At 37.3% G+C, this 20,892-nt stretch overlaps 1 protein-coding gene across 3 annotated transcripts in view; it reads left to right on the top strand.

Annotated features, from left to right (window-relative positions):
• Positions 1–20,892, top strand: part of LOC145535846 (RNA polymerase II elongation factor ELL2-like) — an 84,849-nt gene that overhangs the window by 45,444 nt on the left and 18,513 nt on the right. For 2 of the 3 annotated variants that reach the window (XM_081564190.1, XM_081564189.1), the window contains exon 1: positions 20,260–20,333. The exons of the other annotated variant lie outside the window; for it this stretch is intronic. In XM_081564190.1, coding sequence (XP_081420316.1) covers positions 20,326–20,333 — 8 coding nt within the window. In that variant the 5' untranslated portion in view covers positions 20,260–20,325. Of the gene's footprint in view, positions 1–20,259; positions 20,334–20,892 lie in introns of those variants that run through there. 3 annotated transcript variants of the gene reach the window in all.

Below are 20,892 nucleotides of genomic sequence, written 5' to 3'. Positions count from 1 at the left end.
AATCCCATGGGCAAAGGAGCCTGACAGGCTATGGTTCATAGGGTCACAAAAGAGTCAGACATGACAGAAGTGACTTAGCATGCATGCACACAGCTGGTGTTGCTGAATTGCCTGTGTGGGAAACCCCACACATACAGTGTCAAAAGTGAAGCATAGTAGCATAGTGCAAGAGCATAGGAAACATAGAGAATGAGTGGTTTTCCTTTGCTGTATTTTTTTTTAATTAAAATATCCCTTGTTAGATTTTGGGCATGTGCATTTATAAGTTTGATAGATAGTTCCAAATTAACCTTTTAAAACATTGTATGACTTCACATTCCCATCCATTATATAACAGAGTTCCTATAGTTCTGCAGACCATTATTAATACTAGCATCAATATTTGCCTCTCTGATAGACACAACGTGATACCTAAACCTAAATTTTGCATTTCTTATTGGATTTGCTTTAATCATAGAGTTGTAATTAAATTATTAGATCCTCTTTTCTTTCTTGATTCATGAACATTCTGAAATTTCCTTTCCAAGTGTCCTTAGTCAATTTTGACCATATGAGATTTCCATTTTTTCATTATTATAAACCTTAGAATGATGAACTTTTCAATATCTTTCAAATCACTGTACTTGTCTGGTCCAGATTAAAAGTTGTGATTTTCTTCTTTATGTCCTTCATGTTGTTTTCCAGTATCTACTACACTCTTTGTCACAATAACCCTGCAGTGGAGGCATGAATTCTCACCCAACATTCTTTCCAATGTCAAGACTGCTAATGCCAATAGACACCAAGAGGATATGAAGAGATTTAGTTAATGACCTAATGAGGCTTTCTGGAGGAAGCTGGGTGGTTCCAGAACAGGTCAGAAATGGCTTGAGAGAGCTCAGAGAGGCAACTGGCTTTTGTTTTTATTATAGTTAGGAGATGAAGCTGGGATGAGGATTCCCATAAGTGGACCAGTCTTGAGAGGTTTGAACTTCCTGCTGATGCTAAAGGGCTTCCTTGGTGGCTCAGCTGGTAAAGAATCTGCCTGCAATGAGGGAGACCTAGGTTCGATCCCTGGGTTGGGAGGATCCCGTGGAGAATGGAAAGGCTACCCACTCCAGTATTCTGGCCTGGAGAATTCCATGGACTGTGGTCACAAAGAGTTGGACACGACTGAGTGACTTTTTTTTTTAGCTAATTCTAAAAGACGTAGCACACAGGCTTTCTTATCTTGTCAGCAAACGTGAAAAAATGGAGTCATGCACTTCATTATATCATTTCTAAATATTCTGATATTCATTTAGATATCCACCCCTCCTCTGAATTGTAGTTCATTTCCCTTTCAGAAAGCTGATCCCACCCCCAGCTCCAGAAGTGGGCCTGATCAATATAAAGTAATCCTGTTTAGGAGTAAAGTAATGCCATTTAGGAGTTTTGAAGTCAGGTATATGTTAATCAGCATGTAGAATGCCCCGGCCATAGGGAATTTGTATATGACCAAATTTTAAACCATAAGAGGCAAAGGGAGGTGTGTTTTTTGGTGTGAAGTGGTTTATAGTGGGGAAATTCTAGGAAAGTTTTCTCCCACTTAGAGAAGTTTTGTGTAAGAGATAAGCTCTCTTCTTTTGGTCACTCCCATGTGTATATGGAGGTCTGCAAGTCCAATAGCCATCCCCCTTCCAGCTTGCTACTAAGAGATTAATAAGAAATAGAGTTAGACTCTTGCTTATACCATGTTTCATGACTCTCTCACCTCATGACATTTGTGGCCATTTGAGCCAAACAATTGGCTGTTTATAAAAATTTTCACATTTTTTTTGTTAATTCACTTCAAAACAAAGAAATAAAAACACCTAGTCTGATATACATATTCGTTTGTCTTCTGAGATGAAGAATTTTCTATAAAAATCTTGCTGAGGGTATGCTTTTAGAATAAGAATCTCCCAGATATATAGACATCAAAATCTTCCTGACCCAGGGATTGAACCTGGGTCTCCCGCATTACAGGCAGATTCTTTATGATAGGATCCCCCAGGGAAACCCATAATAATTAAAAGAGCCTGTTTTCAGCACTACATGGTTTTTTTTTTTTCTTAAATTGCTAGTTACACAATCTGTACTAGAATCCACTATCCCTATATTCTTCCTGTCTCAAGAGTTTATCATCTGATCTGTTTCATAATCTTATCACTTTGGTTCCTCTAATTTTCTCCCAAGGATTCCCTCTGAACCTGAGATATTCTTTTTTGGACAGCAAGTTATCATCCTTCATACGACTCCTTTTTTGTTTAATTTATTTTAATTGGAGAATAATTTACAATGTTGTGATGGTTTTTGCCATACCTTTTTGAACTACTTATTTTGAATAATGTAAATCCTTACATTGTCATTTTTCATTCATAAATTACATTTTAGGAATTAATTTGTCCCTTCCTACCAAGTTTTGAGACCACTCAGAAGTAAGTTGAATAAATATAGTAAGCAATTTCAACTAAATTAAGTAAATTCAAGTAAATGGTCTTTGGAACAGTCTATTTTTTTGTTGACCTTGTCTCCGTTGTTCTTTGTTTTGTTTCCTTCATAAACTCATTGGTTTCCAATGTCTAAAATTATTCCTAGGAATGCTCATTTTATATTTTGTACAACTTTTGCTTTACATTATTGTGATTTTTGATCAAGATAAACAACTTGTTAGTGTATTCATCTTGGTTGAACGTCAATACCTATAATTGTCTGGGAAGCAAAAGATATTGCATGATAAGTTTAAGAAATAATATTACTTAGTGACTTCTGCTTTTTAAAACATATTTCAAAAAAAACTGTATTTCCACATATACTTCCACAGAAGCAGTGCAGTTTCCCCAGGAATTATTATATTCATTTTGTCTAAGCTTATTTCTAGAGAAACTTCAGGGAGAACCCATTGTCAGTTTCTCATACTGGTAGTTTTGTTATATGTAGGTACATGCAGTTAGTAACATAGAAAATAAATTTACAGTGTGAAATATCAGTAGTATATTTAATGGTTAATTATATTGTTTGGATGGTAATAAGAAACAGGTTTTGAATTCTCTTTTCTAGGTAATATAGATGTTACTGTTATCTAAATATATATATATATATATATATATTTGCTTTTTAAGTCACTATCTGCATGTTTGCATTGAAAATCTTTTTACATTCCTTCCTTTCTTTCATGATTGTGTGTGTGTGTGTGTGTTTCAGTGTAGGAGCATTGAGTGAATGTTTATGATAGTAATATAGTATTCACTTTGTTCCCTTCTAGTACTCCCACTACATATCACCCTCTGACAGGCAATTAGTTCCTGTTGTGTAATTAATTATTAAAATCATCTTATTGCATTTTTAAAAACTAGCACACAATATAGTGTAAATCAATGTAATTTCTATTCTACTAAAGTGTGTAATGCTATTCTGTCTGAATAAAAAAAAGGTTTGTCCTTAATGTAAAGGAGATGGATTGTTGTCCTCATGTGAATACTGGTGCAATTTTCTTTAATGTCATCTCAGCAAATATTATAGCAATGCTATGTCTATATTGGTGAACAGGTTTGCCTGACTGAAGAAATATGTATGAAAATTTGGCTCAATAAATATAGAGATATTTCCTTAATTTTTCAAGTTTGAAAAATGATTATTACAGTTACTAGAAGTCCTTATTTTCATATATCAGGTACAACTTGATCAAAAGTGGAGGTCATCTGACTTAATATCAGAAGTCAGGCTAGTTACTATACAATTAGAAAGGTAAGTTGAGAAAGGTCCTAGATAGATACACAATCAACAAGGACTTTTCAAGCTCCTGTATTAGGAAGTTTTGTAAGTAACAATACACCTTGATAGTACTGAAACTTACTTAGATGCACTTTATAGTTTGGAGATTTTAACACACTCCTCAGCATTTAACCACTCCCCAGATGAGAAATCAGACAGATCAGATGAATGACTTACAATGGAGTGTGAGTCGGGCAGGTGGAGAGATCAGACGTTGTTTGAAGAGAGTCACATCTACTCATCTTATTTTTCCCCCCCTTGAGCAAAAATACAGATCCAGTGCTGTGAAATCCAGATCCAGTGCTGTGATAACTTCTAATTTTTCAAGTGAAAATAAAAGTGTTGAAATTTATGTAAACTCACCTATTTTTTTAAGACTGCTGTTTCCCCATGGCATGGTTTAGGGACTCTTTTCATAAATACATAAAAATGTAGCGATATATTTCTGGACTCGCAAGTCAATGCCATGGATCTAAATGTTTACCCTTACACCACTGCCACACTCTCTTGCTTGACTACTGTCATTTTGTAGTAAGTTTTGAATTAGGAGGTATGAGCACTCTTTGTTCATCCTTTTAAAGTTTGTTTTAGCCATTCTGGGTTCCTTGTAGAAGGGATGGCATATGAATATTGTTGTTGTTCAGTCACTAAGTCACGTCCAACTCTTTGCAACTCCATGGACTGCAGCATGCCAGGCTTCCCTGTCCTTCACTATCTCTTGGAGTTTGCTCGAATGCATATCCATTGAGTCGGTGATGCTATCTAACCATCTCATTCTCTGTCGCCCCCTTCTCCTCTTGCCTTCAATCTTTCCCAGCATCAGGGTCTTTTCCAGTGAGTTTGTTCTTTGCATCAGATGATCAGAGTATTGGAGCTTCATCTTCAGCATGTCTTTCCAGTGAATATTCAGGGTTGATTTCCTTTAGGATCGGCTGGTTTCATCTCCTTGCTGTCCAAGGGACGCTCAGGAGTCTTCTCCAGCAGCACAATTCCAAAGCATCAGTTCTTTCAGCTCTCAGCCCTCTTTATGGTCCAACTCTCACATCCATACATGACTACTGGAAAAAACATAGCTTTGACTATATAGAACTTTGTTGGCAAAGTGATGTCTCTACTTTTTAATATGCTGTCTAGGTTATTCATAGGTTTTCTTCCAAGGAGCAAGCGTCTTTTAAATTCATATGTTGAAATTCTAAACCTCAGTACCTCAGAATGTAACCATATTTGGAGACAGGCTTTGCACCGAGGTCATTAAATTAAAATGAAGTCATTAGGGTGAACCCTAACCCAATATGACTAATGTTCCTACAAGAAGAGGGAAGTTGGACACAGAGGGAGGAATAGGTGAAGACACAGAGAAGATGGCCATCCACAAGCCAAGGAGAGAGGCCTGGAACAGATCTTTCCCCCATGGCCCTCAGAAAAAATCAACACTACTGTTTCCTTGATCTCAGACTTCTATTTTCCAGAATGGTGATTTCTCACAGTTTATGTTGTTTAAGTTGTCCTGTCCGTGACACTTTGTTGTGGGAGACCAACCAAATGAATACAAGTGGCAAGATGTATTGCCTTTTCTTAGGCCTGATGTTATGGAAAATGTGTTCAATCTTTTACCAGTAAGTATATGGTGAGATCACATATTTTGAGACTTAATCAAGGGGGAAAAAACGTGACAATGAGGTGGCAGTATTGCTCAATAAGTTTTATTGGGCAAAGTTTAGACAGAATTGCATGAGATGGGAAATTAGAGCAGGAGACTGTCCAGAGACAAGAGGGCTTGTTCACCACCCAGAAGAAGAGAGGGCGAAGGATTTCCTTACAAGAGGGTACTTGGAGTGGGGGCTTATGTGTTTAGGTGATGTTGCTCAGTAGCATGGGGAAGGGGGAGTCTGTATCAGAGCTCCAAAGGCTAGTAGTGGTTGTGGTGTATTAATAGACACAGGGTTTATTTTACTTATGGCCAGCAGATATTGGGTGCAGTTTTGCAGAATATGAAAAGCAGAAAGGCTCTAAATAGCTAAAAATCTTCCTTTTAAAGTTATATTTAAAGCAACTGCATGTGTAAAAATTTGAGTTTGGTACCTGTGGGCTTCCTAACCTGCTATGAAAAAGTAAAGAACAAAAGGCAAATATACAGAGGCTATCTTTTACCCACATATAAAACAAATATGCTAGCTGTGTGTTTTTATAACTAGTCTTAACAAATTGAGGACATTCCCTTGTATTTCTAGTATTTGAGGGTGCTTATCATGAAACATACACATGCCAAAATATTAAAAAAAAAAGACCAGTTTCATTTCTCTACACAAACAACTACCTGAAAGAGAAATGAGAAAAAATTATATTTATAAGAGCATCTAGCAATAAAATACTTAAAAATAAATTTAAACAAGGAGCTAAAAAGTCTGTACACCTCAAGTTATAACACATTGATGAAAGAAATTGATGAAGAGGCAAGTAAATGGAAAAATGTCCTATGTACATACATCAGAATAATAATAATAATATTATTATTATTAAAATGTCCACACTATCCAAAGACATCAATAGATTCAATGCAATCCCTATCAAAATTCCAATGACATTTCCCACAGAAATAGATACATCAATCCTAAAAGTTGTATGAATCACAAAAGTCCCCAAATAGCCAGAAGTAATTGTAAGAAAGAATACAACTGAAGGCATTACATTTCTTGTTTTCAAACTACATTACAAAGCTATAGTAATAAAAAGCTAGTATGGTACTGGCATAAAACAGACACCCAGACCAATGGAACAGAATTTAGAGTATAGAAGTAAATCCAGACATATACCATCAACTAACATTTGACAAGAAAGCCAAGAATACTCAATAGGGAAATTATATGGAAAAGGATGAAATTGGACTCATCTTATACAACATATCTACAAAAATTAACTCTAAATGGATTAAAGACATGTAAGATCTGAAACCATAAAACTCCTGGAAGGAGACATAAGGAAAGGCTCCTTAACATTGGTGTTGGCAATGATTTTTTGGATATGACACCCAAACTACAAGCAATAAAAGCAGTAAACAACAAGTGGGATTACATCAAACTATAAAAAGCTTCTGCACAGCAAAGGAAACAATCAAAAAAATTGAAAGGGAAACCTACTGAATGGGAGAAAATGTTTGAAAGCCACATATCTGAGAAGGGGTTAATATCCAAATTATATAAGGAACCCATTCAATCCAATAATAATGAGACAAATAATCTGATTTTAAAATGTGCAAAGACTTGAATAGACATTTTCCCAAACAAGACATACTAATGTTTAGCAGATATATAAAAAAAAGGTGCCCAACATCACTAATATCAGGGAAATGTAAATCAAAACCACAATGAGATATCACCTCACTCCTGTTAGATTGGCTGTTATCAAAAAGCCAAGAGATAACAAGTGCTGTTGAAGATAAGGAGAAAAGTGAATGGTGGGAATGTAAATTTGTACAGTTACTACAAATAAAGCAATATGGAGGAGCCTCAAAACATTAAAGATAAAACTACTGTATGATCCAGAAATCCCACTTCTGGATGTATACTGGAAGGAAAAGAAAATACTATCTTGAAGGGTTATATTCAATCCTATGTTCATTTTGCAGTGGAAATAACAATAGCCAAGAAATGGAAACTACCTAAGTATCTGTCAATAGATAGATGGATAGATGGATACATAAAGAAAATGTTTATACACACACACACACACACACACACACAAACACATATAATGGAATATTTTACAGCCATAAAAGAAGGAAACCCTGACATTTCCTATAACATGAATAAAACTTGAGAGTGTTATGCTAAGTGACATAAGCCTAACAGATAAAAATAAATACTGTATGATCTCACTTATTTGTGGAATCTAAAAATCTGAACTCATAGAAACAGTAGATTGATGGTTGTCAGGATCTCTGGGATAGGGGAAATGAAGATATATTGGTCAAAGGATACAAACTTTCAGTTATGTTATGAATAGGTTTCAGGATCTTATGCACAGAATGGTGATTACAGTTAACAATACTGTACTGTATACTTGAAAGCTGCTGAATAGATCTGAAACTTTCTCACTAGACACACAAACAACTTACTTCGTGAGATAATGGATGTGTTAACTAACATTATTTTGGTAATCATTTTGCACTACACATGTATACCAAATCATGAAGTTGTATACCTTGAAATTACCCAATGCTGTATGTCAATTACATCTCAATATAGCTGGAAAACATCATAAATTTGGCCCACCTTTTAGGGACAGCCAAATTCATGATTGAAACACTCAGAGTTTCCAATCTTTGAGCCTTTCTGTGACTTCAGAAGGGGTCTTCTTGGTTTCTTTTCCTCTTTTTCTCCCTTAAAATTCCAGGTGGGATCTACTGTTTCATTTGTTGGTCACCACCTAGACCTTCATCGTTTTCCATAATCCCCTTATCTATGAACTTTCCTATATTCTATGCCAAATAAAGTCAGTTTGCTTAGGAAGAGCTATGGATATCTCTGCTCTTATGTCCTGCTTCTCCACCTGAGCAGAGCCTCTGTACCACTGCACCAGAGGGGGTGGGGTGGGGGCAAGGACAGTGACTTGCTTCACCTGAAGTGTCCTCTTGGTCTTTGAATGGGGGAACTGGGCTGTTGTGGTTAGCCCCTGGTCATTTCACCTTGCTATTCTGGTTTGGAACCTTCACCCTATGAGCAAAATGTAGCTGGGGCTATTGGGTCCAAGTACACTTGGCCTGGGCTTCCCTGGTGGCTCAGTGGTAAAGAAGATGCCTGGCAGTGCAGGAGATGCAGGTTTGATCCCTGGGTCAGAAAGATCCTCTGGAGAAGGAAATGGAAACCCACTCCAGTATTCTTGCCTGGAGAATTCCAAGAACAGAGGAGCCTGTCAGGCTAAAGTCCATGAGGTTGCAAAAGAGTTAGACATAACTTAGAGACTAAACAACAACAGTACTTGGCCCACCTCATCTTGGATAAAGCTTCTATGTAAATAGAGGCTGATAAGGTGAAGGGAGACCTAGTCCTTTAAGTTGCACCAGTTAGAAACAGAAATTCTGCAACACAGAGCTGTTGGTGAATGAGAGATTCTGTGGTATCTCTCTTTCAAGGTGCCATCAATTGTAATATTTTAAAATTGTAAGATGATTTAATACTGGATACTTAGAAAAGAGAAACTGTCATATTAAATTTTAGGTTTCAGAAACCTTAAAATATATGGCCCCAAATTAAGTAAGTTAGAAACTGTGAATAATTGAACTCCTATCATGAATATAGAACTCCATATGGTGATTGATTGCATAACTTAGGCAGAATTTTTTTGTCTGGAAATAACTTTGAATTAAGTAAACTTCCTCTATAATACACATATTTCATCTCACAAAGAAATGGTTGCATCTTTGTATTGTGGCTGTTAATAATTATTGCTGAGAATTGCTCACAGTTTTCATGTCTGGGCTTTCAGAGAATTGCACGGAATGTAAAATATGTCAATCTCTTCCAAAATGCCCTGCAAAGTATCTTTCATCTACTATCTTGAAATGGGTTCACCCTGATCCTTCCCCTCTCCCAATGCAGACAGCTCTTTCGTGCTCTGTTTTTCATAATTTCATGGCTTTGTCTCATGATGAGAGAATAGAAAGTTCTAGATGATATCCTCTGGAAAATGTCCCGAATATTATATAATTCAACAGATGCTTCTGTAGCACTCACTACTTCATAGTCACTTATTGAATCCTCCTAACAACTCGGGGCAAAGGGTCAGATGTGACTGGAGCGACTTAGCAACAACTTGGGAGTTCAAATTGAGGCATGATTATTATATCCACATTTTAGAAAGGTGCTAACTGTTAGCTGTAGGATGTGCAGCTGACAAATGTCAAGGCTGGTCTCTGAACTGGTAAAATCTGGCTTTAGAATCTACCTTATTAACTACTGTAATCTATGAGGAATAATAAAGCAAAGGGAGGTGGAGTGAATTGGCCAAAGCTCTCTAAGGGAAGCAGAATTTCCCTCTGTTCTCTTGACTCCTTGTCTGGTGTTTCCACACTTCCCCCAGTTTCCCCCACCCCCACTATTAGTTTTTTCTCTGCTGTAAGGGCTGCATAAGAGGTTGGAATCCTTTCTGGATGGCCTCCAATGGAAATCTACTTAACAGTAAAGAGCTAGAGGGAAGCTTGTGTGTATTGGTTCCCAGGGTCTTAAGCTTTATCTTTCCTGCCACTACTGGTCCTGCTTCCATTCCAGCTGGCTCCTCCACCCCTCTTAGATGGCTGCCTTCATTCACCTAGCCACTGAAGAATCACAGCTGTGCCCTCTTTTCATAATCCCCAAACCTCCCAAACCAATATTCACTTGAACGAGCTTCTATCACTGTACACATACACACCAGAAGCTATTCCTGGGTGAGATGAATGAAATCGTTCTTTGTTGCTATGACAAGTTCACAGGCAGCCAAGATTTCCCTATCCCATTTAGAAATAGAGGCAGGAAGTTACTAACATCTATATAAGTACTGAAAATTAACTGATTTCATGTGAGATGCCCTTGAGGTATCCAGGCCCCCAGCCAACTTAATTCCCATTGCCCCTCTTTCAGTCTCAGTACCTTAGACTTTTTGCCAAAGCGGCTTGCCCAGCTGTAAGACTTCATGCTGTGACAAAGATAACTGACTGTATAAATTAGAAGTGGGACCTTTAGCAAGCACAATGAGAGCTAAATAATCCCACAATCTAACAGAATGTTTCACACCTATCTTGCCAAAGTGAGTATGTATCCATGAATGAGGGTACTCTTTAACAGTAAAAACCACTATTTCTCTATTACCATATTATAGTTCTTTTTTTTTTTTTGCCTTTCCACTCATTTAATCATATGGACTCATTGAAAGCAAACAAGAATCAAATAATAAAACTTCATTCTTATGTTTACATCAGGATGTGAATTTTTACTATATAAGTTTAAACAGGATTTTACATTTTTATTAGAGTATAATTGATTTACAATTTTGTGTTAGTTTCAGGTGTACAGCGAAGTGAATCAGTTATACATATAGCCACTCTTTTTCAATTTTTTTTAACATATATATCATTACAGAGTATTTAGTCGAGTTCCCTGTGCTATGCAGTAGATCCTTATTATATTATACTTATTTCTTGTTCTCAGAAGGGTTATTCCCTTCTCAAATATTTCCTAGAAGAAAATATGAAGCCAGTAAATTTTGCAACCCCCCAAATTTCAACTCGGTGAAATTCATATTTCAGCATTTTGTCCTCTAAACCTATCAAATCGTAGATTAGGCTCATCCTCAAAAACTGATAGCTCCCTTCCTTGCAAATCTGGATAGAGAGTTCACTGTGACTTTGCTTTAACCTCCTGTACCCTGACTACATTGCTCTCATGACATTCTACACATGTGTAGATATAAACTGTATTCTAAAAATATTTGGTTCATTTGGTGGCCATGAAATGTGAAGAAAAGTAGTTTACTAAATTAGAAAATACTTAATAATTTAATTAAAATTAAATAAATATATATTTGCTATTTGATTTTTGAAACTAATTTTCTTCACATTTCACAGCTAGAAATTGAACCCAGTTATTAATTTTGAGTATTATTAATGGAGTTTTATTAGAATTAGCTTTTTCAGAGCAAACAATTGAGGAAAGAAAACATTTAGGTTTTCAATTTGTCCTTTCATCTGAATTAGTCAGAGTGTATAAACATTAGAGTCTATATCCCCCAAAGTTTTTAAAAGTAAAATAGAAGTCTAAAATGTGTACAGAATTGATAATTCAGCAATGGTCAATCTGCTGAAAACACTTTCACTAATGAGAGAAACTTTACCCATGTAGAACCTCTAAAATAGTTTGACCAGGACTTCCCTGGTGGTCCAGTGGTTGAGACTCTGTGCTTCCACTATAGGGGGCACAGGTTTGATCCCTGGTTGTGGAATTAAGAACCTACATGTTGTGTGGCATAAAAATAAAACAAAAATTTAAATTAAAAAAAATTAAAAATAATTTGACCAGTTATGCTCCATAGCTCTGGAGCATAGAACTGGTGAAAGAAGCAGAAAGCCATCAAAAAATAGTTGTCATATAAATACTATTTACTCCTCAAATGTGTATAGAGCTTTCTAGTTTCCAGATATTTTCATGTCTCATTTGATCTACACAAAAACCAAACAGAAAATATTACCTTTAGCAATATAATTTTGAGGAATTGTGAGAGCCAACCACACCAACACATTAGGCTAGAACCAGTCTTGTTCTTCTGTCACTCAGTCGTGTCCAACTCTTTGCGACCCCATCGACCGTGGTCTTTTCCAGTGAGAACCAGTCTGCCAACTGCTAATTCCATTGATCTCCTCAAGGGCAATGCTGTGTATCCCCAGTGCCTGGCACAGTTCAGTTCAGTTCAGTTGCTCAGTCGTGTCCGACTCTTTGCGACGCCATGAATTGCAGCACGCCAGGCCTCTCTGTCCATCACCAACTCCCGGAGTCTACCCACACCCATGACCATCGAGTCAGTGATGCCATCCAACCATCTCATCCTCTGTTGTCCCCTTCCCCTCTTGCCCCCAATCCTACCGAACATTAGGGTCTTTTCCAATGAGTCAACTCTTCGCATGAGGTGGCCAAAGTATTGGAGTTTCAGCTTCAACATCACCCCTTCCAATGAACACCCAGGATTGATCTCCTTTAGGATGGATTGATTGGATCTCCTTGCAGTCCAAGGGACTCTCAAGAGTCTTCTCCAACACCACACTTCAAAAGCATCAATTCTGCAGCACTCAGCTTTCTTCACCGTCCAAATCTCACATCCATACGTGACCACTGGAAAAACCATAGCCTTAACTAGACGGACTTTTGTTGGCAAAGTAATGTCTCTGCTTTTAAATATGCTATCTAGGTTGGCCATAACCTTCCTTCCAAGGAGTAAGAGTCTTTTAATTTCATGGCTGCAATCACCATCAGCAGTGATTTTGGAGCCCAAAAAAATAAAGTCTGACACTGTTTCCACTGTTTCCCCATCTATTTCCCATGAAGTGATGGGACCAGATGCCATGATCTTAGTTTTGTGAACGTTGAGCTTTAAGCCAACTTTTTCACTCTCCTCTTTCACCTTCATCAAGAGGCTCTTTAGTTCTTCTTCACTTTCTGCCATAAGGGTGGTGTCATCTGCATATCTGAGGATATTGATATTTCTCCCGGCAATCTTGATTCCAGCTTGTGTTTCTTCCAGCCCAGCATTTCTCATGATGTACTCTGCATATAAGTTAAATAAGCAGGGTGACAAAATACAGCCTTGACATACTCCTTCTCCTATTTGGAACCAGTCTGTTGTTCCATGTCCAGTTCGAACTGTTGCTTCCTGACCTGCATACAGGTTTCTCAAGAGACAGGTCAGATGGTCTGGTATTCCCATCTCTTTCAGAATTTTCAACAGTTTTTTGTGATCCACACAGTCAAAGGCTTTGGCATAGTCAATAAAGCAGAAATAGATGTTTTACTGGGACTCTCTTGCTTTTTCGATGATCCAGCGGATGTTGGCAATTTGATCTCTGGTTCCTCTGCCTTTTCTAAATCCACCTTGAACATCTGGAAGTTCACGGTTCATGTATTGCTGAAGTCTGGCTTGGAGAATTTTGAGCATTACTTTCTTAGCGTGTGAGATGAGTGCAATTGTGCGGTAGTATGAGCATTCTTTGGCATTGCCTTTCTTTGGGATTGGAACGAAGACTGACTTTTTCCAGTCCTGTGGCCACTGCTGAGTTTTCCAAATTTGCTGGCATACCTAGTGCAGTACTTTCACAGCATCATCTTTGAGGATTTGAAATAGCTCAACTGGAATTCCATCACCTCCACTAGCTTTGCTCGTAGTGATGCTTTCTAAGGCCCACTTGACTTCACATTCCAGGATGTCTGGCTCTAGGTGAGTGATCACACCATCATGATTATCTGGGTCGTGAAGATCTTTTTTGTATAGTTCTTCTGTGTATTCTTGCCACCTCTTGTTAATATCTTCTGCTTCTGTTAGGTCCATACCATTTCTGTCCTTTATCAAGCCTATCTTTGCACGAAATGTTCCTTTGGTATCTCTAATTTTCTTGAAGAGATCGCTATCCTTTCCCAATCTGTTGTTTTCCTCTATTTCTTTGCATTGATCCCTGAGGAAGGCTTTCTTATCTCTCCTTGCTATTCTTTAGAACTCTGCATTCAGGTGGGAATATCGTTCCTTTTCTCCTTTGCTTTTCACTTCTCTTCTCTTCCTAGCTATCTGTAAGGCCTCCTCAGACAGCCATTTGCTTTTTTGCATTTCTTTTCCATGGTGATTGTCTTGATCCCCTTCTGTACAATGTCACGAACCTCTGTCCATAGTTCATCAGGCACTCTGTCTATCAGGTCTAGTCCCTTAAATCTATTTGTCACTTCTACTGTATACTCATAAGGGATTTGATCTAGCTCATACCTGAATGGACTAGTGGTTTTCCCTACTTTCTTCAATGTAAGTCTGAATTTGGCAATAAGCAGTTCATGATCTGAGCCACAGTCTGCTCCTGGTCATGTTTTTGCTGACTGTATAGAGCTTCTCCATCTTTGGCTGCAAAGAATATAATCAATCTGATTTTGGTGTTGACCATCTGGTGATGTCCACGTGTAGAGTCTTCTCTTCTGTTTTTGGAAGAGGGTGTTTGCTATTACCAGTGCATTCTCTTGGCACCTTATTCAAGTTGTCCTTTTATAGTTTGAGAAATTTCTTGTTGTGTGTTTAAGGGTAAGGACTGGAAATTTTGTATTTTATTTCCCTCTGGAGCATCTTTGTTGATTAATCATAGTTACATTTTCCCTTTGTTTTCTTAGCTAAGACGGGATACTTTTTTTCAATATCATTTCAGTTTAGAATGTGTACAAATGTCTGTTTTGAGAGACTCTTTCCTTCCATTGTGTAATGACAGGGTGGGGGGTGGGGGGCAGAAACATCATTTTTTCCTATCAGGCCATCAATGTATTTTGAGTCATATTCTGTCTCTCTTTTAAGACCCTTTCAAAATGTTCAGAGAGATGTTGGAAAAGTGTGCATGAGGCTCTTTCAATTCTAATACTGGCTTGCCTTTAAATTCCTTTCCAATTGCTGACTTAAGATGCTTCTTAAAAAGCAAGGTAAGAGATGAGAACATTTTGCTTCAGACTTTATTCTGAATACTATAAAAGGTGTTAAGATGCTCACCTTTGTAGTCCAGACCAATAGACTCCTTCTTTCTTTTCTTCCAGGACTGAACCAAACTATTGTCATGAGAAAGACTGAAAATAGGCTACAAAATACACTGTCCAGTAGTGAAAGATTTTCTAAACTCCTCTAGGAATGGATTAGGTCAAAGACTTGAATGGATAATGTCACAGTTTAAGATTAGATGGTCTCTACACTCTTACACGTAGATTTGTGTAAAGAAGTGCTGGATTTCACCTGAAAGTTGAAAAAATTGATGGTTCACATATGTTTGTAACAAAATGATTTAAAGTTTTTCCATAAGAAGAAAAATTAAGACCACTTATTTGAAAGTGAAGATGAAGTCTCACTTTCTAATTTTATTTTCTCATGAGTTCCTTCCAGAGTAAGGTCTTAAAGCTGTGAATATTTTTCTCATAATGAATCCTCTCAGGACATTGTGTAGGCTGTGAAAAGTACTAAGGAGTAAGACATTTTAACATTTAATATAATGAGTTATATACTCATTCTAACCCTCCCTAATGTTTTTCCTTTCTTGTTTTACTAAGACAAAATACACACCAGCATGGTTATTCAGTGTCCAATAATTTACAATGTGACTCAAAGAAAATATTTTGCATAAGGTTGGGTATGTATTTGGTACATACTTCAAATTCAAGGTGATGTCTTTGATTTATGTTTGAAAAAAAAAGTGAATAACTCAAAAGTAAGTACTGAAGTTGGCTTAATGGTCATAGAGAGGTTACTTTCAAAAATAATAAAACACTCTGATTGGCAAGTAGAGAAATATCAATGTGCTAAAAATGTCTCATCTTTATTTTATATATTTGGCATTTCCAGCATCTTTTTTTATTTTAGTGACTGAGATGATATTAAGGTGACTTTATTCATTAAACATGATTCAGTTACCATTTACTGAAAAATTTGATGTAAAAATGCAATTGGTGAGTTAATATAACGATCTATATTTTATAGAGGAATTTTTACTTATGAGAAGTTAATTAATTTCACAGTATGGAGTGAAGTCAAATTTTAAAGCCAAGTCTGTCTTAACTGAGGAGCTGGGATCTTTCTGCTATAATATGCATTTCTCTCATAAATATAAATAGTAACTCTGGTAATAGAAGTTGGCAATTACATGCACATATCATTATTTTTCCATTCTATTTTATATATAAAATACCGAATTGCAGCCTTCATATGAAACTCATGCTCAGTGAGCTTTTTCATGGATGTTACTTTAAATTTCTCTCAAGATGTCTAGTTTGGTTTGAAACCCTAGGCTCCTAACTGTCATCTGATTTATCCAGTCACAGATTATTGAAGTAAAAAATCAATTAATCTTTGTCACTGTTCCTATCCTTAATCTTTCAAGTGTTTCCTAAGTAATTTCCTTGTAATTTATTTGGCTTATGGAAATTGGTGTTGGAATTATGTTTGAGATCACCTCAAAAGAGAATTTCATCAAAGTTAAAAGGTGAGTTTGAAAAAAAAAATATTTACATTGTTCAGAGACATATTGGGGTCAAATTTTCCATAAAGTCAGCTCATCTCTGGGCATTTATGGCCATGTACTTCTGCTGCTGCTGCTGCTAAGTCGCCTCAGTCATGTCCACTCTGTGCGACCCCATAGACGGCAGCCCACCAGGCTCTGCCGTCCCCGGGATTCTCCAGGCAAGAATACTGGAGTGGGTTGCCATTTCCTTCTCCAGTGCATGAAAGGGAAAAGTGAAAGTGAAGTCGCTCAGTCATGTCCGACTCTTTGCGACCCCATGGACTGTAAACTACCAGGCTCCGCTGTCCATGGGATTTTCCAGGCAAGAGTACTGGAGTGGAATGCCATTGCCTTCTCTGATGTACTTCTGACACTGGCAGAATTGGATATAACATAAACGTGTTGTTGATCCAATGTTTTGTGATTTTTTATGATGTCCCCACATATAGCAAAGTCAGTATTACTACAGTACATTACTCATGGATCTATGCAAACAGGCGACTGTGTATCATAGTAAATGCTTCATTCATGCCACTCTAGGCTTAGGATGCAGGGTGAGGAGTTGGTTGAATCAACTGAAATTACTTCTTTCCATGTTGAACACTCTAAACCAACTACAGCTTTGAGTTTCTCAATTTACTTCTATGACTGTAACTTTCTTCTTTACCATTATCTGTTTTCATTAATACTCTAAATGTGGACAGAACATTGAGTGAGGAATAGGATGACCTGAGATATGGAAAATACTGTTACCTATGGTATCTTTTTTCTCTTTTCTGGACATCAGTTTCCTCCTCAGCTATAAAAGGAAAGGATTGGCTAAAATAAGCTGAAGTCCTTTCAAGCTTTGTCTCTTTGAGTATAAAGGAAAAGTAAGGAAACGTGTGGTATATTCACCAGCAGAATTAGTCAGACTAATGTCTAAGAAATGATACTGTGTAATTACTCACTTTTGATAATCCTGGTCAGATTTTTGCAGTTCAGTTCATGGTAAGGTCATAAAGGGACATTGTTATCCTTTGAGGTTACTCATAGAGCATTCTATATAATATGTTGAATCCAGCTAACCATCTCTAAAACATCACCAACACAAGGAATCGGCTCAGTGGATGAAAACACCAGCTTAACATTACTTTAAAAATATGGCTAGTCCCCCAAATTATCTGAATGGGTTTGTCCCTCTTTGATAGTTCTCCTAATCTGATAAAGATGTAATCTCAAATTGAAAGCATCAGGAAGAACACCAGAATACTTATTTAATGGTATTTTTTTTAATTCATGAAAGCTCATAAAATAGACTATAATAAAGAAAAATATGAGAACATTAAAGTGACTTTGAGCCAAAAGTCTGAAACAGATTAAATTACCTTCAGAGGTTATGCTAACAAAATGAAGTCACTGTTTAGAATATTTCCTTTGACTATGTAGTCTTGGCTGCTAAAAACAGTGATAAAACACAGTGTTACTGCACTGATTCAGCAAACACCCAATTGGCCCTGTGAATGCTGGTCTTTACTAGACAGCACAAAGAGTACCTACAGTTGTCCAAAAGGTCATTTGACAATGAGCTTAGCATTATTACATGATTTGGGAAATTTTAGTCTTAATGGTATTTCATTTAGCAAGGAGGCATTTTTAGAACTATAATCAGGGCTTTGAAGAACATTTGCATTTGTAATATTCAGTTCTGAATGGAAAGCAAAACTTCTTAAAAATCAAAAGGTAAATGGCTATCAGTGCTGAAGAGATCAATCAGAATACAAGAGAATGGCTACTATCTAAGGTTCCTGTAGAGGATGGGTCTTGATATTTGACTTTCTCACTCTTTACTTAGAGAATTAGAGGGAAAAAAGATACAATATGACTTTGGTAGGAACAAGGATCTCAGCACTGAGTCAGGCAATTTCAGGGAGATAGGAATGTGGGAGCATAATCTTCCCTCGAAATGGTTTCTACACAAGGGAAGTACTGAATTAATCATACTCCACACACTGCTTCAAAGAGGGTATTTGCAATTGTCATTGTGGACTACTATTCTATTTCATGGTATTTTCAGGAAAACAGATCATAGCACTGCAGCAGATTACTGTGGAAAATTTAGGGAAAGGAATTTTAGTACAGAGAAGAGTATTCCATAAAGCTATAAAATTCTGAATAAAAAAACAAGAAACATTACAAAGAATAAGGTTAATCTTTATTAAGTGCATATGCATACACAGAAGCATGAGCCTAATACACGCAAGTCTGTGCCTTCAAATTTGGTGGAACTATTGCCTTTTGAAGCCATCAGTGTTGTTAGTATGCTCTGCAGTGTTGTGGAGGACTTTGGCATTGACTACTGGGCTTCCCTTGTGGCTCAGCTGGTAAAGAATATGCCTGCAATGCGGGAGACTTGGGTTCGATCCTTGGGTTGGGAAGATGCCCTGGAGAAGGGGAAGGCTACCCACTCCAGTATTCTGGCCTGGAAAATTCCATGGACTGTATAGTCCATGGGGTCGCAAAGAGTCAGACACGACTGGGTGACTTTCACTTTCACTGGTATATACATAGCAACAGAAACATGAACATTGTCACAAATTCATATTTGTGAGCTAAAACATTAGGCTGTATATTATAATATATATAAAATTTCTTCCAAGAATTTAATACCTAAGGATGAGTAGTTTTACTAAAAGCATAATGTATATACTTTGTTGTCAAATACAGAGTGCTACATGATGTTTAATAGGGAAAACTGATTTGCTCCAGAGTATCAGTGAAGATCTGCTGTGTTACAGGAAGCTGACTTGTATGGAATACACAATGTTCTCTAATTTCTGGTTGAGTTTGGCCAGTGGGGATTGTTTGGTAGAATAGAATAAGATAGGATAAAAAAGATAGATAATATTCATTTCTCTAGCTCCCTCCTCACATGACTGTCTGGGCTGGTTTGGTCCTTTGACTATCTGTGCTTCTCTATGTCACACTTACCATTTAATTCTCTCCTACCTTGTCTCCTGCTGTAGTGGTGTTAGTTGCCCTAGAGTATGGTGTCTCTTGAAGTTTGCCTACATATGTCCATATGTAAATAGTGTCTTAGTTAAGCTAACCTTCTTTAATTATTCTAGTTTGGACATGCCATCTGTTTCTTGCTGAGTCCCTGACTAATAGATGCTTTATTAAGAGTGCTTAAACTGGGACTAGGAAGATGACTAGGGGCTTCACTGACAGAAAGAGTTGTCTGTGGAAGCATAAGAGGCAGATTGGTAATGAAAATACAGCCAGCATGGAACCAGAATATACCGAGTCTTCAAGGCAGGAATGAGACTGGTATGTTTTAGGGAAACAAAGAAAAGTCAGTATGGCTGAAGCCAGTATTGCTGAGAAAAGAGTGGTATGAGTAAACCAGAGAGAATAGACCAGAGTTAGGAGTTTGATGGTATAAGGATTATAACCAGGTGGTTTTTACCTCAGCAGAGGGGGTAACTTCATGAGTGAATGAATAATCGATTGTTTTCCTATCACTAACACTAGAAAGCAAGAAAGAAATGCTCTCATTTTACAACCCAGAGGTACAAAGAGTCAGAAAAAAGAAGTGGACTCATTTTGAGAGGGTTGTAGATAAACCAGCATCTTAGGGAAAAGGGGAGTTTCACTTTAAGGTGGGAGGTGAGTCATGCTAGAGGGTGCTGCTCCCTGTGATGTCAGAGTTCTAGAAGGGAAGGAATGTACTTAGTTCCCTACCAAACGAAGTTCTTAACAGTGTGAAGACACATGGAGGAGACAGTAGAGCTCTCCTAGGGCTCAGAATTTGTATCAAGACAATGGATAGGTGAGAAATGGTAGAATTAGTCCTAACCTAAGCCAGGTCTGAAGAGGTTTGATAACTGGCAGATTATTCAGACTGGATATAACTGGTTACTACTCTGTTTGACTACAAAACTAGTAAACGGTATGGGATGGATATCAGTAAGATCTAGGATACCTGGTGTAAGCGGGGAGGAATAGCTCCCCATGATGCCTACTCTCTTACAGAGGACTGCCCAGAGTTTAGAGTTTGGCACCCTTGTTAGATTGACTGGAGTGAACCACAATGGTCAAAAGCAGGTTTTAAGCATCACCAAAGCATACTAAGATCAATTCATAATGTTTTGTCATATTAGCTGCTTTAGCATTTTCTGGAGAGCCAGGTAGAATTATGAATGCTTTGCCAAAATGGGGCAGTGATTGTCTGGTAGCCTTTCAAAACACATTAATGTGTAGTCATTTTGCTTGTCATCTCAACAAATAACACAGTGCTTTGTGAACTAAACATCTATTGCATGGTAATAACAAGGGAAGCTAGACACCTTAAGGGAAATTTAATTATTTTTAATTTTTTTAAAAATTAA

The sequence above is a fragment of the Giraffa tippelskirchi genome, chromosome X, assembly GCF_054371585.1.
Source record: "Giraffa tippelskirchi isolate mGirTip1 chromosome X, T2T-mGirTip1v1.2.pri, whole genome shotgun sequence".
Lineage (NCBI taxonomy): Eukaryota > Metazoa > Chordata > Mammalia > Artiodactyla > Giraffidae > Giraffa > Giraffa tippelskirchi.
The sequence above is the reverse complement of the archived record's forward strand: the minus strand, read 5'-3'. Positions and strand labels throughout refer to the sequence as shown.